Source organism: Anopheles arabiensis, chromosome 2 (assembly GCF_016920715.1).
Source record: "Anopheles arabiensis isolate DONGOLA chromosome 2, AaraD3, whole genome shotgun sequence".
Taxonomy (NCBI): Eukaryota; Metazoa; Arthropoda; class Insecta; order Diptera; family Culicidae; genus Anopheles; species Anopheles arabiensis.
The window spans coordinates 72,446,734-72,465,276 of NC_053517.1; the positions used below are offsets into that span (position 1 = coordinate 72,446,734).

At 43.0% G+C, this 18,543-nt stretch overlaps 1 protein-coding gene across 3 annotated transcripts; it reads right to left on the reverse strand.

Annotated features, from left to right (window-relative positions):
- Positions 1-583: 583 nt before the first annotated feature.
- LOC120908482 (ran-binding protein 9) lies at positions 584-18,477 on the reverse strand. 3 transcript variants are annotated; one of them, XM_040319477.1, is made up of 11 exons: positions 18,174-18,477; positions 17,979-18,075; positions 16,495-17,890; positions 7,786-8,141; positions 7,402-7,699; positions 7,170-7,324; positions 6,926-7,056; positions 6,636-6,829; positions 6,370-6,527; positions 4,071-4,182; positions 3,807-3,952 (listed from the first exon to the last, which is right to left on the reverse strand). In XM_040319477.1, exons 3-11 carry the CDS (start codon positions 16,856-16,858, stop codon positions 3,807-3,809), a joined length of 1,914 nt encoding a protein of 637 aa, XP_040175411.1. In that variant the 5' UTR covers positions 16,859-17,890; positions 17,979-18,075; positions 18,174-18,477. The 3 variants fall into 3 exon arrangements, with proteins under 3 accessions (XP_040175412.1, XP_040175411.1, XP_040175410.1); XM_040319476.1 differs by having other exon boundaries at positions 17,979-18,477; XM_040319478.1 differs by lacking the exons at positions 17,979-18,075; positions 18,174-18,477 and having other exon boundaries at positions 584-3,952; positions 16,495-16,858.
- Between the last annotated feature and the right edge of the window lie 66 nt (positions 18,478-18,543).

An 18,543-nucleotide genomic window follows, 5' to 3' on the forward strand; every position in this document is an offset into this window, starting at 1 on the left:
TGTGTTTTTTCCTCTTCTTTTCCGTCTTGTTGCGCGCATTCTTTGTTTCGCGTTTTGTTTCTTTTCTTTTTTGCGTATTCTTTTCCCTTCTCTGTTTCTTCTCAATTCGTACAATTCGTTTTCGATTATTCACAGTGATTTCACAAAATATAGCCTAAAATACACGAACCATCTCAACGCACACGCTTCAAACTTCCCGCCATTATTTATATATGCTCTTTTTCCGTTCCAACACCATCTCCTCTATACGCCCCGCATCCTCTATACTCTCCATTCCTCGCTCTGTGTGTTTTGGGTGTTCCAAAACAAAGGACATCCCCCAACACATCTTGCAACTTAACTTAAAGCCGTATTCCACATACTCTTCCTCATGTCTGGGAACACACCAAAAGGACCTGGGGGAAGCCCAGGAAGAGGGGAAACTGGTTGATCGGTACAGCGGGACAGGCTTGCGGTTGATTATTATTATTAAACAGTGTAATTAATATGTTCTGTTCTACCGTGTGTGTATGTGTCTGTTTGGTTTCACCGGATATCCGTCCCAGTATAGCGCAGTGTAGGAGGAGTGTGATCATGGTTTTTCTTTTTTTACTATAAACCACTAATCACGAAACCTGAGCAGATCAAGAACATGTTCAAAAGGACAATATATAGGTGTGTGTGTGTGGCACGCAGAACCAAAGAAAGAGAGGATTTACATATTTTACAAACTTTAAATCGTCCATAATCGATCGCTTACGGCTTGTACTACTTAAATTCCCTATACCAACCCCCAAGATCCCCCAGCCACGACCACCGTTGCCTCTCCTGCTCGCCTTATTATCTTTAGTATGTGTGTGTGTGTGTGTGTTTTTCTTTGCCAACCCTACACTCCCGTTCTGCTGTTCCCAAACTTAACCTAACTCCATTGCTGTTACACGCGTGCCTTACGTGCTACCTATCGGGGGTTTTCACAATCGTTTTTCCTCTTTTCTCTAAATTACAATCTTCCTTCCGATTTCGTGCAATTTTCGTTAGAACTCGATTGCTTGATCGTATCCCTTCCGCTTTTCTACCGCTATCACCACTACGCTCCTCTAACCGTTCGCACTTTCTGGCCGTTTTCTACCGCTTTTTCGTTTCGTTTTTCACCAACTTAAACATCATCTCAAACGAGTCTAGGCGTGAACGTTTCTCTCTACTACAAAACGCGATTCTAAAAAAGGAGAAAATTTGAAAATTTCTTGCGCGTTCTTGTTTCACCGCCGAAGCTCAAGAAAGAAAAGCAAAACCTGTAGAACACAGTAACGAATCGACTAAACGATTACACGGTTCACAAGTGATTCGTACACAGTTGAAAAAGAACGCAAAATTATGCAAAAAGAAAACAAAAACAACTCACATATCCGGATAACACAAGCGAGTTCCTGTATTAAGGTTTAACCTCCCTGCTGCTCTTGCTGCCGTTGTTAGTTCTATTGCTTATTGTGGTGCATTCATTCATATTGTGTGGCCCCTTCCGCTGCTCTTACTCACTAAACAAACAAACACACACACACGCACGCTCGTGGACCTACTTCTTTGTACAGGACACATCCTATTGACCCCCGGATCGTCGGAAAAGAAAAAATAACATTTAACTAAATTTAGATAACAGTGATATTAAAAAAACACACATACCAGAAAGCAATATGTAACTAACGCAAAAGATCACTACTGTTACGATCGCGATCGCGTCATGTACAAGAAACACAAAATCGGATTGAAATATCCTTCTTCGTCCGTCCGCTCCATCCTTCTCTGTACATATTATTCTTCATTTATCGTACACACTACTGTTAAATCCAAGGCGAGAGGAAACTATAGTTCTAAGATGAACCATGAAATCAATTTATACAAACACAGGGAGAAGAAGATACAATTAAGGGATCCTCCTCTTCTCTTGGTGGTGGGTACGCGGGTTTTGCTTTAAATTCATACAAAAAATGGGGAGACTGTTATCGGCTGCTTGATATGCAGAGAGCCCATAGAACGTTGAATTAGAAATTCGTTATTGTTGGTAACATTATTGCGGGATGATATTTATTTACGTTAAAATGGTGGCATTTTATGTTTAAACTATTGCGGTTAGCTCAGAGCTCTTTTGTAGAAGGAAAATTGTCAAACAACGATTATATTCCGTGTTCCGTGGTGGGGCCAATGGTAGGAAGGACAATGAATTGCTCTACCCCGGGTGTAGATTGAAGCATGTGAAACACTGGTGTAACGCGAAATCCATACGAGGTGAGAACTCTGAACAAAACCCAAACCATGTCGAAACAAGCGCGAAATAGAACAGCACTGAAGAGTAACACTATTGTTTCTTTGCTTGCAAAAAGACCACCCTTCCCGCCCTCTTCCCTCTCCCAATCGTCACCTATTGCTTTAACCTAGAGAACAAAAGCATGCGCCCGCCGCAACCCCCTTTTTCTCTGATTTCGCGTCTTTCATGAATGCCTCACAATGCATATTACTCCATTCACGATCACTATTTATATTTCGAAAGTGTGTTATTATTGTGAGAGCCGCTTATTTTAACCACCAGGCGCGCGGAGGATGCATTTCTTCGTACGTTCGTTCGGCGCACGCAATTGCAAAAACTAAACAAACACCACCACATGCCGTCGCCGCACACTTACAACGCGCGATATTCATCACTTACTTGCTAACTGATCATTTGCATTTGCTTTCTTACTTACAAACGGGCGTACATCACCCTCCCCTTCATCCTTCGTCCTCTTTTTCGGGCCATCTGTTCCCTCATCCTTACTATTATTATCAATCCTACGGGCTGCTCCTCTACGATCGTTGCGGGTTTACCTGTGTTAATGGCTAATATTAGTGTATCTTCTTTTACAGTTTTACATAGCGCGATTCTGATTACTGTGTTTTACCCCCCTCCTCTTCTTTTGTTATTATCAAACTCACGTGAGCTACTGCTGCCGCTTTTAAACTCGTGTGCTTCTCTCGTCGTTATACTACAGCCGAGCGACCGTTGGACCGCAATTTACACACAACCTTCATACATCCTTTCTTCGAAGTCGGGCCACAAACTTTGATCAGAAACTGCCGTGTTACTTGCCGAGCGTATGTGTGTGGGTGCTCCTATTCTCCTACCAAACATTACCAGTTCTTTGTGATGATAGATGAACTCACCATTCCTCTCTCTCTCTCTCTCTCTCGCGCGTGTTTTTAGCCTTAGACGCTTGGGGAAGTGGATAAGTCACCGCGAAACGATCGGATGGTTGGATTTCATGAAAGATTAAAATATGTTCACCAACAGGCAAACCAGTTCGTGTGTTGAATTATTTCAATTGCACTCGATATTTTGGTTGCTTTAATGAAGGCTCAAAGTAAAATGTTTTACACCAAATAGTACAGATAGTCCAGGCCAATTTCTATGATTTCTCGCTCTTACGACTAGCTGCTACGGCGTGATGTGATGTACGTAATTCGGTTCGTGGTCGGTTTTGTAATGATAGTGCTACACAAGCTTTGCTATCGATCGATCGAAGAAATTAACCAGCTCGAAGTTGGCGCATCATGCGACAGAAACGAATGTAAATCATAACACGTCAAATAAAATCGTGCCCGGCATGGCGGCTATGTGGGATATTTTAGTATGGAGCGATCCTGATGCATGCGGCCGTGTTGTTGGTGCGTCCGTTGTAAACAAGCGTGAATAGAGTAGTGGGGGGGATACGTTGCCGAAAAGACGACGGGATGACGTTGACGACGTTTCTCGATTAGAAATTGAAGTAAGGCGCTAACTGAAGGATCAGACGTAGTCAATGTTGCTGTTGTTGAGCAAGTATATCGTCCACGCTAACAAACGCGCACGCACCGAGCGATGAGCTCGACATGAGGCGCAGCAGCTCGCAGGCGTGCGCTATGCACACCTCTAGCGGTGGTCGCCATGAGTAATTCATTGATTCTACGAAACAGAGAGAAAAAACGGACATTAGAACAGGGTGCCACATCCCAGGATGATGGAGTTGATTTAGGTGGGTAGGTAAAGGTGGCCTTTTGTAATGCCCGATTTGGGAATATACCTAATATGGCAGAGTTTAGAGCAGCACATACAGCTTCACGACGCGACGGGCACAGTTGCCACCCGAGCGGACTTGCCCATGGATTCGAATAGGCTAATAAACTAAATGCATCCTGCAAGTGAACAATGAAACGAGCATTAGATGTTTACAGACAAAAAATAAAAGAATATACATTGAGAATCATTACAGACAAATGACGACATCATAAATTGCCTAAAACAATTGCATTACACTTCACACAGGAATGATAATTGATAAGTAGGTTAAAGTTCGCTACTCGCGGGACGAGATTTCGAATTTAAAATATTGCACATAGACAAAAATTAAATTAAACACTGCAATTTTTACGTCCAGCAACTCATAGTTCAATTTCAAAGTCAATGTATTCATAAAAGCGTTCAAAAACGGTTGTTTTAGATTTATACAATAAAGATTCATTTGAATCATGAATCTGAGGCTTGAATTACTCAGCTGTATTTTTATAATGAACTTTGGAGATGTTCTCAATTATACTTTACAAGATAGTAGTCTTCTCATTGCATGAATCTTTGTAAAAATAAGAATTTGATTTCTATTAAGATTAATTTTTAATTACTACCTATTAAGATTCATGTGTTTCAATTAGAATCATCACTAGGTGGTGTGTCGTGAATCGTAATCTTAATGAAATTACTATTAAATGATTCTTTTCAACCAATTATTTACAATTTGGAGGGATGTGAATAGTAGGGGTGAGAACAAAATGAGCAAACAGCAAAATGAGCATTATTATTAGCACCCTTTATTGAAGCATTATTTCAAGGCAAGGATGAATTCCAAGGCTGAAACTATGTATTCATTGGAATGTTTCATGAACACCATGTAAGTTTTATAACCCATAATTGAAAAATAACCAAGAAAAATACAAAATAACATTTAGTAGCATATTGATGTAATTTTTACCACTTGGAAAACACAGAGTTTTCCAGGAGTACTCATAATTGTGGGACACATTACAGGGTTTACCACGATTTATTGGTCGGTTCCCACAATTTTTGGTTGCTTCCCATATTTTATTTGGTGTGTTCCCACGATTTATTAAGCGTTTCCCAAAATTTTGTGGTTTAATTGTATTGATATCTAATCGGATGCTACCAATAAATTATGGGAATGAACCAAAAATCTATGGGATACTATAAATAAATCGTGAAACGAGCCCAGAAAATTATGGGAACCGACCAATAAATCGTGGAAAACCCTGTATTGACCCTTTCATAAGGGTAAATAATTTAATGTCATAGCAATTGGACTCCAATGCACCGTTATTTGACATTGGATCCAAAAGATTTTCCAAGGAGCACGTTCAAAAGGGGTGCTGCAGCCATATAATCTAATACCATTCATATTAAGTTCACTTCCAACAAGATATGATATTTCTTTACAATTTGTCTGAACAAAACAAGGCAAATGTATGAGTATTCTTAATAACATGATAACAAATATAAAAATGCTTTAAGTGGGGCAAATTTCCCAGATGCTTTTGATTTCATATGGCGCTTGGCGAGGCCATGGTGTTGTATTTGTCCACATAATAATGCTAACAAGCACAGCTTCAAAAGATTCGTTATCGTCGATTGAAACGTAAAAGTATTTTAATTAGAAAAATACATTTTTGGAAAAATGAAGGGTTTTGACCTGAACAGCAACACAAAAGATAGAACGATAATACATTTCACAAAACGTGCGCAAAAGCTTAGACCATTACCCTAGCCGTTGTTGTTGAGGCCCATATTGCCCTGGTGTTTTGTCATTTCACGTTTTGTTTACATATGTCTATTTTGCCCCGTATATCAAAAAAGCGTCTCATGAAAATTTCATATATGGTGGAGGAATATAATAATATGAGAATAATTGTGTTTTGTGAGAAATTCAATGGAACATCCACTAAACTGCTTAACATGTCCATTTTGCCCCGCTTTCCCTTATATCAGATACACTCAAAACTAATTTAATGGTGTAAGTGGGAATATAAATCTGTTGAGAGCTTGCTGATTATTTTTTGTATGAATCAGATCCGACGATTTCCAAGCATTTTCACATCGTTTCATTAGGAAGTGAACTTTATATGACAGGAAATGCACCCGTTTTGGACAGGCGTATTTGAAATCTGAATGGAATTTCCAAAGTGCCTGCCCAAAAAAGAATTTTCTCTTCTTGGATGAAAGAGTTCAAACGAAAGTGTCCCTAAATATTGAGAAACCCTGAGAAACCCTGTAATGCAGAAGGAAATGCCAATGTATTACAGGAAAACCAATCTTACCTCTAACATTTTTTGATTAGTTTCATTAACACCATGTTCCTTCTCCAGTCGTTGGCTCATCTGGAACAGTTCGCGACCGAACTCTAGCATCCGCTCGACACCCGATTTTGCCGTGGCACTCGTCGATTTACAGTTTGGCGATAGCGATGAGTCCACGTCTACAAGGCATAGAAACAACAACAACAAAACAGAAACACACACAAGCGCGATCATTAGATTCGATTGGCCATGCTGTTGCCGTGTCTCGATGACGATGATCTTTTTACCCATATCTTCATCCCGGCCGGTGTCCGCCTCTTCCTCTTCCTCTTCTACCAGTTCGTTCGTGTTCGTTCGATTGGCGGCACTGCCGTTTTTGTAACCATTCGTGGCGCTATTATTGCTGTGGCCGTTCTCCATCTCGACGTCGTTCGAGTAGTCGTCTTCGATGCAGCTGCCATTATTGTTGTTGGTGTTATTACTGTAATTTTAACCGAAAAATTGTTGGCTTGGTTAGAAGTGATGCCACAATGATGCCGAGGGTGCGCGAGCGGCGCCGTTTGTGATTTTTCTTTACCTGAGGACGTTATTTTTTAAGTATCCCTGATTGTCAGCATTATCCGGAATAATGGTGTTACCGTTTTGATAACTTTTTGTTGATTGTATCACCGATGTTTGCACTGGGCTCGTACGCGACGAAGGAGTACCCTGCGCGCACGATGGATGAAAAAAAAAACACAAATGTTGGTATAAGTTGTGAAATGATAAGGTTTTGGATTCGGTTCGATTCTTGCGCCAGAACCGAACCGCCAAGTACTTACTAGGTCAAAGTCAGATCCGTTCACCATCTCGATAAACTGTCGGCACTTTAGCATAAACAGCAGATTTTGATTCGACTCTAGCAGACCCGGATAGAGACGAATGGTCTGTTCGATCGCTTGTCCCATGCGGCCGGAAAGCACTAGTTTTATGATTTCTACCAAAAAATAATGGATGAGGAGGATGTAGTGAAGCACGAAACCGGGGGACAAGGTGCCAGGGCCGTGTACTTACTTTGTCGATTTTTAATCGATGTCATGTCTTCCTGTAATGTTTGGCCCGCGCTCCGGGCGAACGTTTCCGCCGTCGAGCTGTACCCGTGATGGACCAGATAGGAGGAAACCATTTTGTGCAGGATCACCGTCCAGTCGCCCTGATCGTCCGGCAGTGGGAAGTTGTAGATGGTGGCCTTCGTGCTGGCCCGCAGCTCTTTCAGCATGTCCTCGATGTCGAACTTGAACGGTTCCTGACCGAAGTTGGCATCGACTACCTCGCCGGGCGTCTGCAGACCGACCGTCGGGTATAACCGGGGCTGAAAGCAAGAGAGCGAGGCACAACATTAGCTTGGGTTTGCATTTTGGTGAGGGAAAGTCTGACCACCACCAACTGTGCGCTTACCGGCAGATCTCTGAAAGCGATGCCCAGATGGTGGCCGTTCTTGGTGTAGAAACACGTATTGTCGACCAGATTGACGCCACAACCAATAATATCACCGGTGGTAAAGGTGGGCCCGTACGGTTGCCCATTGCCGGACGAGCAGAACGAGTGACCGTCGTCACCGTGGTAGCCGTACGATTGCTTGTCCCACCCGGGCAGACGATTCATCTTGAAGTTGGTATGGGTCAGCCCGATGCCCATGTAGCCGTCCCGGCCTTTCGAGATGATTTTCACCTCGAAGTAGTACAGTCCGCAGGCGGCCGGTATCGGATAAGCGGTACGCACCGAGGCAGCATCTGTGTGTGATTTGCCAATTCCTAATTACAGCAGAGAAAGGGCAAGAAAGAGAGAAGAAGAACACAGTTTTAATCAATTGAAATGGGAAATGGGTCCGTTGGGGTGATCTCTTTCAGTGGTTAGTTAAAACAAAAAGAATAACCCCAAGTATCTCCCTTCCCTTGCAACAATTTTACCCTCCACGGTTTGTAGTATGCATTCGCTAAACTGTGGGGCTGCGCTGCTGTTAACCAGACTGTGAAATGTTATGACTTATTTCTTTAGCTTCATTGTGTACATTAAATTATCACATTTCTGCAGTGACTCACGTCCTCGTCTCAAGGGGGTTAATTTGAAATGCAATGAGTGACGAAACACGGAACACAGCACAGTCCGTGGTCCATTTGTTTCTCTTCTTGTCCTTCATTATGGCGGCGCAAGTTTTGTACTGCTTGCCAAACCGCTGGTCAAAAGAGAAACACATGCTCTCTCCGCTTCGCGAGACAGTTCCAGTCCAGTCCAGGAGCAGTTTTGTGCGGCGGCTCATCGTACTTTTTGGCCTTAGAGTAGCTGCACAGACGCGGATCAAGACGCGCGGCCCACACGACACGCTCGCGCGCTTCATTTGTACGTATACTGTTGCTGCTGGCTCTCGCCCCACCACGAATCAGTCGCGTTCAAAGTCATGGAAAAATCGTTGCTAAACGCCACTCTGACCCACTTCGGTACCTGTGGGGTGTGTGTGTGTATGTCTGCTGCTGTTCGAGTTCGACCCTGACAAAACACCCGCTTAGTTCGACGCGTCTCTCGGTTCGTTTGGTTGAAGCGTTTATTTTACCTTCCAACCGCCCCCCTTTTGTCGTAATCATTTTCAGCCTATTTTCCTTCTTCGTACGTCCGGCATATTGCTTCACCGTGTGCTGTGCCATGTGCGCTGGAGGTCTCTATACTGTGTTACGCCAACACACCTTGTCGCTTTCGATATCCAAAAACTCTGCGTCCTGTGCAATCGTAGTAAGGGCAAAAAGCATTCCGAAGGGAAGGAAGAACAAGGCGAGATTCTTTCCACAGACAGTATTCCGTAGTCAAACCACACGAGAGCCTTGAGGTAACTTAGGCTCAAGATTATTTTTGAGATGTAAAGTACAGGAAAAGGCTTTGATAAAACGGCTTGCAAACATAACACTCTAATCATTTCCAGGAGCTATGATACTGTCGGACACTTAATTGCCTCTTTCTTGCGTGAAATGAACCTAATATAATGGGAATTGATTTTATAGTTGAACTCTATAGAGTCTTGTTTGACAATAGGAATAGGAATTTAATAGAAAAAGGTAATTTGCTAGAGTACAATTTCCAACATTTGAAGTTCACTTCCTATAAGAAAGAGTCTAGGAAGTGTCCCACAACTATGAGAACCTACGAAACGTAAGAGCCAAAGCTTCTATGAACTGTTCAAACAACAACAACAACAACCCACGGAAAACTCTGTAATGCTGTTCAATGTTTCATCAAGAGTTTTTAAGCTTCACTTGCTTTATAACCATGCCGTAAGGCTATACATACATCACTATAAAAACTCGTCCGTGTTTTCCCTTTCCTTTATTCATTTCCCCTATGCATGCAATACAAAACAACAAAATCGAAACGCCCGTTCAAATTAAAATAAGGTAGAGCTAAACAACAAAAATTTGTTTATTTTTAACCTAAAGTAGCAGATACGAAAATGTGTAGAAATTTATGTTTTTACAGTTGCAACATAAAAAAAAAATATTGCGCGCATTACTATTTTTTCGGAAAAATTGGCGATACAAGGGTTTCCGACTCAATTTCCAGTGTCTATAACAATTTTCATTGCTTGCGAGATGTTTTTCAACCGCTGTCAAATGCTGTATTTGCATCCGATAAAGTTTCAGTTCTTCCACATGATTATTCACAACACGTCTCAAACTGGAGTGAGTTTGACAGTTCTTTGTAGTGTGTTGAACATCATGTGTAAGAATTGAAATTTTATTATGATGCAAACACAACATTTGACAGCTGGTAAAAAACATCTTGGAGATGATGAAAAAAAAATGTGCACAATCGAAAGTGTCTTTAGAAAACCCTGTAAGGATTTGCAGAATCTTACAAAATCAAAAGTATCCGTAAAAAATCAATTAAACTTTCTTTATGTAAGCATGTAACCTTAGGGCAAGAAGCTAGATTACAAACGAAAAGCAAACACGATTATTATACAGAAAGCAACTAATGTAGAACAATTATAAAACGTCGTGTTTCCAAACAGAAACAAATTTTCTTTAATTTCAATTCAATGTATGAGTGAAAAAAAGCAATACAGCCGATAATCGTTCCTCCTGAGAATAAATTAATAAAATAAAACAAAATAATGAAAAAAAAACTCAATTTAGTTTACTTTACAGTTCTTCTTCAATTACATATTTGGAATAGATAATCAGAATAATCATTTTAAAGAAAACCATTATAAAGACTAACAAGTAGATTGAAATTAAAGATACAAATAACCTGTTTTGAACGATGAAAACATTCAAATAAACAACCATATTTGATTCTAACATGTGAGGATACAAGTCCCAGCTTATGCTACTTTCCCAAAGCTTCTAATACAATAGAAACCAGCGGATGAAATATTTCACCAAATCAAATATTTCAAATATTTTTTAATATAATTTAATTTTTTAGTTAAGCAAAAAGTCAGTTTCTATGACCATTCCACAGCAAACTCCCAATACACAGAAGGTGAGGATGGTAAGTAGCAATCGCACAAGACGTTTTGATGGAAAATACCAAACTCTAGCAACAGGCACAGACAACGATGCTATATCAAACACTTCCTTCAATCGTTCGAATTACATTCGAATGAAAGTAAACACACACATACACACACACACACACACGCAAACACACTCTCACCCTACCACCAGCCTACCAAGTTAGTTGCGAAGCGGTTTTTGTGTCGAGAAAGTGAGATGTGCCTTCACCCGCCACGCGCTTGTGCTTGTGTGGGGTGTGTGTGTGCGCGCGCTTGGCTGTGATTACCAAACAGCAGCAGCAGCAACAGCAACCCCTCCCCTCCCCCCACCACCCTTTGATATTGCCTGATCGGGGGTTGTGGTGGAGGTCCGTGTGGCAGATTTGTGATTGCCCTTTTCTTCTCTTCTGCCACACTGTTGCGCGGTTTGCTGCGGCTGATACAGTGATAGTGATACAGCGAGAGAAGCGAAGGACCAGGTGAGGTGAGGTGGTGGTGGTGTAGAATATGATCCCTCATGCCTCCTCTCGCCCTCTTGTAACTCCCAACTGGCAACACGCAATCGAAAGTGTTTTGCGCATGTTTGTTTTATTGGGTCGCCACCGTCACCGTCACTAGAACTAGCACACACACGCGCATTTGTTTTGTCGCAAATAAATCGACGGTTTGTTCAGTGTGTAACTGATAAAGAGTGGCTCCTCCGAAAAAGTTGGCAATCAGTAATGGCACACAGAGCATAACTGGATGCGGGAAGAAGGGCATATTATGTTTGGGGAACTAAAGCTCAACGCGTTTCTTTCCCAAGTTGTGGGGGGATTGGGTGAGTGAGGAAGTAAATAGAGCTTCGCGAGATTTGCTGACCTAGTATTAATAGGTCCTACACTACCATGTGCACCACTCACACCAGCTATGTGAGCTTCACCTGCACCATATGATCCTGCGTGATCGAATGCATCAGCCTGGTGTGCTACTGGTTTTGTCTAAGCTCATATTTCTTCCCAGGGTTACTCTCTCAGTGCCTCAGGGACGATTCGAGGACAGGCTCTGGCTGTAAATCCGATACCTAAGCACTGTCTGTCCCGTCCGGGGATCAAGCCACGCGCGTATTGTCTCTTTCCTTACCCTGATCATCACACCATTCAAATGTGCACAAACAAACAAACAAACAAACTAAGACAAGAACGGACACATCAATTCGCGTTCCGTCGGACAACGTCCTACGTTGAATCTGTAGAAGCGCGCACACCAACACACACCCACCATCGAGCGAAGGTTAAGAACGAAACAAAGACGTCAGTCCCCAATACCTCCCCCCCTCCCTCCCCCATCGATCGTCTGCATCAGCTGACGGGTGGGGGAGGAGTTGTTCGTCGTTTGCAAGGACAGGAGAAAATAATTTTTGAATGAATCAGTTTGCGTCATACATCGATAATGTCGTTCTGGTTTCTTCTAACGATCGCGCAAATCATTTGCGCGCAGAATGATGTTTTTTGACGTTTCTGTTGTGTGGAAGTGGAAATCTAATGTACAATCGACGCAGTCATTCATTCATTGTATGCCCTTCAAAGATAAAAAAGAATTAAAATAGTGTAGATAACTATTTGATTAAGACTAGTCAATTATTAGTCAACTATCGGTGCGATTGGAGCTGAGAAGGTGACGAATCGAAAGAAGTGTTTGATATTTATCGAAGCTTACGTTCTCGGTCTCACAATACCAAAAGACCAAATAAACAGAAGTTTACACAAAACAAATATAGCAATGGTACAATTTCGGAAAACATTTGCACCAAGAATTGGTTATGTTTAAGGAACTTTTAAGCAATTAGGAGTTCAATATGAATATTAGATTTACAATATGTGCTAGTCAAAATCGATGATGATGCTAGAATGTCCATTGTTTCTTACAAAAAAAAAAACAAAACAAAGTTTAACATTAAATTTTTCCTAGCTAAATTGGTCGTTGATAATTGTTCAAAATTGGTTAAATAAATATGCAATAAAGGGTTTTTCAGGGTCTCATACTTGAGGGATAGTTTCATGACTCTTTCTTACACGTAATGAACACTATGATTGTATGATGGGAATTGGACTCTATAGCACTGTTTTTGGACAAAACCAATAGGAATTTCAAATGAGTGTCTAAAAAGGGTACCACTCTCATCAAAAGAGTCCACTTCTCATCTTATATTTATTTTCCCGTAAGAAAAAGTCAAGAAAATTATCACAATTTGTAGAGAATGCGCGAGGTTGAACATCTCTTTAAATGTCAGGAGTCCGGAATTGACTAACATGTAATTGTTAATGAAAAGCGTTGCAAAGCAATTCGGAATAAAACGGAATAAACTGATGAACCCTATTTTAGCTTGTATTTATCGATTTAGTAATAATAATAGTGAATTATTCAATAGTTTGCTTTTTACTTTTAATTTTACGAAATTATGACAATTATGTTGTTATAATACATGATTTATAATTCTATTGATAGAATTGCTCCATTTCGTCCACTTAACTGTTTTCAAACGAATTATCAATTATGCCATCTTCATCATTACAATCTACATAATTTGCACTGTACTGCAAATGAAAAGACACTACCCTTGTATAACAACTCCTTAAAAAAAGCTATTTTTCCCTTTTTAACGCTTGGTCGTTAAAATACGATAAATAAACCAGTTTATGAAATGCCAAATTCAAAAATACTTGAGCACAAATAAGGCAAATTAATTACATTACACATAACGAAAAAGTTCCTATAGAAATGAAAACATAAACCAGTCAAATCAACCAATTGAAGATTTAACAGTACAATATCACACTTCTGAGTTTCATAAAACATCAGAAAAGTGAAACGCAATAAAACAACGAAAGAAAGAGAGAAAGACGAACGGAGCGCATACGCAAGGCAGCAACAAAATGAGGAAGGTAGAGAGAGAAAAAGCAAGAGAGAGAGAGAGAGAGAGAAACACGAACAAAAAAAAAATGTACACACATTTTCGCACAACGTTGTAAGAGCGCTGCGTACATCGGATTTTCTTCGGGTAAAACTTTTCAAAGGCGAAAGGGAACGCGGAACACAAAGGAAAAAGGCATTTTGCTAAGGGGGAAGGGGTAGCTGCTACAGGCCGCGAATATAAGCGCACATCCAATGTTATTCATCCCAGCAGGCGGAGGGCCGTACCACTCCCACCCACACCTTCCACCCTTGCTGCACGATGAAATATCGGGGTCGTGCCTGTGCGTGTGTTTCCTCTGCTACATTCACCATCATCCAATCCCTGCCTGCCGTTCGCTTAGTGTTATGTTGTCCGTTTCCGATTCATGCTCATCGCGTTTTATGCTTATGCGCGAATGTCGCCTTACGGGGAACGTTTGTGTGAGTTTCCCAACCCGCGCGTGTGTGTGTGTATATGTGCAGTGGGGGGGGGGGGGGAAGATCGGTGCTGATTTGGAACAGCTGGAGCGATGTGTTCGTGTGCGCACACCCCGTTTCTGTCATTCTGTTTTCATTGTTTTGATCTAACGCTTACACGCACACATACGCGCGCGCGCGCTTCTAACGCATTGGACGACGGTTTTGTGACGCGATGGACGTTGGTGGTGGTGGTGTTGTGTACATTAAATTGGTCTGCTGGCTGGGTTTGTCTATGCTACTGTGTTCAACATCGCCATCATAACATGACAAAGAAAAGCTCGCCACAATTGACTTTTCCGTCCGAAATGTTTCACAGTTCAGTTGCTCTGGAGGGGCATCATAAGGCAGACCAAATGGACTCGAACGAACAGAATTAGCCAGTGTAAGCCAAATAGGCCCAAAATATATAAAAAAAAAAGTAATTAATTTAAAAATTCATTCATCGAAAGCAAAATCCATAGAAACGATTTCTTTATAGGCATTTTGAATTATTCAGTATTACAACCAATAAATATAAATACCATGTTTAATGATGGGAGACCAATTGCAATACAAGAGATATGAAAATGTACAATGAAGACTGTACTGATAATCAATAAAAACGAATGACATTTTCCTAATGACAAGCTACTCAGTAAACGTTTCACCAATCGTTTGTCAAACACTACTGTTATATCACAAGCATAGTAAAAATCTATTAAATATGCAATAATAATTAGCTTTAACAATTTTTCCATCATTTCCTCCCCAAGTACAACAAGGTAGCGCATGATTTCCGTCCGTCAAACCGAAACGTCAAAACCTGCTGATTTGTGTTTCTTCCCGTGTTCATGACGGTGCTTCTTTGTTGTACGCAATCCGTCTGCCCGCAGTTCATCAACACACCACCGTCGTCTCTTTCACGCCAAGGGGGAAGCCTATTGTGACGCGTGCTCATTCCCTCAGAGGCACGCACACATTCGCTCCCTTACTACGACGTACATGTGATGGGTGTGTATGTGTGTGTGTGTGTGTGTGTGTTAAGCAGCTACTACTACATACTACTGTAGAATCAATTGCTTCTGTGTACGGTTGGTGAGCTACACTATTTGCGCAATATAAAGCGCACACATACAAACACACCACACACAATCAGCCTCACACGAGCCACACCATTGCGCTGCTGCTGGTAGGGCTGGATGGATGGAGCATTCCGAGGGCAACATCAAACACACAAACACACCTATCAACGATGTTTTTGAACACACAAATTTGCGAGTCGATATGAAAATAAAGGGCCACACACCTCAAAGCTGGGAGATGGGGAAGCCAGAAAAAAAGTGTCAAACAACCAGTGCAATGAACGAGAGCACGGGCGTGAAAAAATGGTTGCACAGACATTTGGCAATATTCTTGCAAAGAAAACAACAGAATCTTTTATGTCACTTGCGACCTTATCCAGGTGTGATGTTTGTCACAGAATGTAAACATTCCCCAGACGCTTCGATGTGCGTTAAAGTGGCACACACGCATGTGGGTCCCTCAAATGACAAATTCCTATAAAGGCATGATGATGATGATTGCACACCCTCAACAACGCGGCCATTATTAATGCGCAGTAGAAAGGGGACAGAAGAGGAAGTGGAGCTGAGTTGAAAAAGCTCAATGATTATTTAAGTTCATTGAGGAACAAAGTATTGCATCGGCCGTGGGGCGGTGGGTACTTCCTCTTTTTGAAGAAGTGTACACCCACCTACCCCGTACGCCTTGCCCTTTTCTTTGCAACTGATTTGTGTATCACTTGCTTGGCTGAGTGGGAAGAGGAGCGGGAAAGGGAGCAAAAAATCGTCTTGATCCATGTGTATGCACACACAAACACACAAACACACTCACACACAACAAACATCTCCCATTTGGTGGGGAGGGTGGGGGACACTTGGTGGGTGCGCACAGACAGGAAGAAGCAAAGGGCAGCATACAAAGGGACGCAGCCAGCACAAGATGGCGTTGCAGGAAAATAAGTAAGCGCACACAGCAGCGCAGCTGAAGCAGTAGCAGAGCCAACTCGGACTAAATTTAGATATGCCGACGAGAAACCGCGTTCGAGCGGCACACACCAACCGACTGGCCTGCCTGTCTGACTGACTGACTGACTGCGCTGAGAAAGGCTGAAACAAATTCGGATTAGCCAGGACGTGTGCGTGCGCGCCGCGGGGAACGATAAAAACCTTTGTAGTGAACACGGAGATTGTTTTGCGTCAGCCCGATGGTGCTGCACTTGTCCTGCAGGCTCCAGGAGCGGGGCAGCGGGTCGACCGCTTCGTTGACGTTCGGGTACAGCATCCGGAGACGGTCGATCGGTCCGGCGGCCGCCGCATTCGGGCCTGCTGCTGCTGCTGCTCCTCCTGCTCCTCCTACACCACCCCCGGGGGTAGTACCGCTGTTGCCGCTGCCGCTGGCACCCTGCTGCTGGACGTTGTTGTTTGGGTTGAACATTCTGCTCGAGGACATTAGCAAACTGTCGCGAGGCTGACCACCATCACTACTACACTTCACACTACTTGCAGCGGCTGCAGGCGCATTGTCGGCCATCAGCGGGGCACCCAACTACGCGCCCGTTGGGGTGTGTGTGTGTCTGTTCCTTTCCTTTTCTTTCTTCGTGTGCTCGAGGGAAAGCGACTCACTCAGACACAACACACATATACACTCACGGCCACACAACTAACAGGCCGCTCTCTCCCCCCCTCCTCCGGCACCTTTGGTAGACTGACCGAGGCACACACGCGACACCGATAATCCCACACGTTATTCACCACTGCTGCTTCAATTTGCTTCCACTGCAGCAGCCATGCATTCGAATGGCGATGATAATGGCGTACCAAACACACATATGCACACACGTCCACTGCAATTCGCTCTATTGTTCTCACTCACTCTCCACACTATATCGCACACCCGCGTACAGGCGCGCGCTGTACGTCGACTTCAGACCGTACGTTTTGCCAAGTTGGTCGCGAACCGACTGCGGACTGCGATTGCACTTTGCTATTGTCCTCGTTCGCGAGCGTGTTGTGCAGAGAATGATGATGATGATGATGATGTTTCTGCTGACAGCGGGACACCCACCAACCAAAAAACCACTCTCCTTCTGTCACGCTCCGACACAACTGGGTTCGCTGTCTCGCTCGCTCCTGACACTGACGTTCACCAACACTGCACACACACACACAGCGCAAAGAGGTTCGTTTTTTGATACGCACACAGCCGCACCACGAATGTACGACGATTGATCGTCTTCTTCGATATGTGTCTTCGCTTTCTAATAAGAACACATAAACCTGAGCCTAATTGCTTCAGTACCTCATTCCTTTTCCACTGCGAAATTTATCAAATAATCACACTAGCTCACACATCGATCTAGCTTGTGTTTTAGCTGCGACGCGTTAATGGTGTTCGTGCGTGGTACTGTACGCGCTGTTGTCTCTTGGCCCGTGGCACCTTTGACTCCCTCTCGCTCGCTCGCTCTAACTCCCTCTCTCTCTTTCTCTCGTACACAATTCTTCCTATCTCTATCGCTGCTGTCGTCTTGCTCGTTGGACAGTTCGTGATCGAGAAAGCCTGAAACTGAAATGATGACGGGTTAGATGCGTTGGTCAAAGGGGGCTAATGGGCAAGGTTGGAGAACTATTGGGACACATCGCGTATACAATACCTTGTCACCCCGAAATTGGGAAGGTACGACCCTTCTCTTCCTGCCCTTGTTAATGCCTTGAGACACACGAGCGCACACACGCATACACTCACACACACTGCCAGGGAAGAAAAACAAGCAGGGCCACAGGGGCTCGCTTTGCCAGAGAAGTTCTGTGATCAAGGGCAGCTTTTGCTTCGCGATTTGATACACTACCTCACGCTGATGTGCACAAAACGGGAAGAATTATCTTTTTTTCACTTTTCACGCGTTGAAAGATGACGATTCACCTACTTCACCACTCCACACGCAAACCAGCAACGGAGCAGTGTGGAAGATGGAGTGGATGATGATGGTCTTTCTGGCTACTGTGTGTTCGATGGCGACTTGCTTTTCAGCAGCCTGTATCAGCAGCCTGCTATCTCACTTGCGCCCGTGGCCGCAAACGTATGTTTGTCTCAAGTTTTGCATAACGTCTTTCGCAGCTCGATACAGGTTGCGTTGGTATTGTTCGCGATGAAAACGGCGAAACATTGCACACGGCACGCACACATCCACACGCAGTGCAGTTGCGAACAAAATTGTA

Bases quoted from the DNA above. Each gene is read 5' to 3' on its own strand.
- LOC120908482 (XM_040319478.1), bottom strand. From the start codon at position 16,858: ATGGCCGACAATGCGCCTGCAGCCGCTGCAAGTAGTGTGAAGTGTAGT. The intron at 6,528-6,635 runs GTAAAAAGATCA...TATGCCTTGTAG, and splicing joins CGGCCGGGATGAAGATATGG to ACGTGGACTCATCGCTATCG. The intron at 4,183-6,369 runs GTAAGATTGGTT...GTTCACTTGCAG, and splicing joins CTAATCAAAAAATGTTAGAG to GATGCATTTAGTTTATTAGC.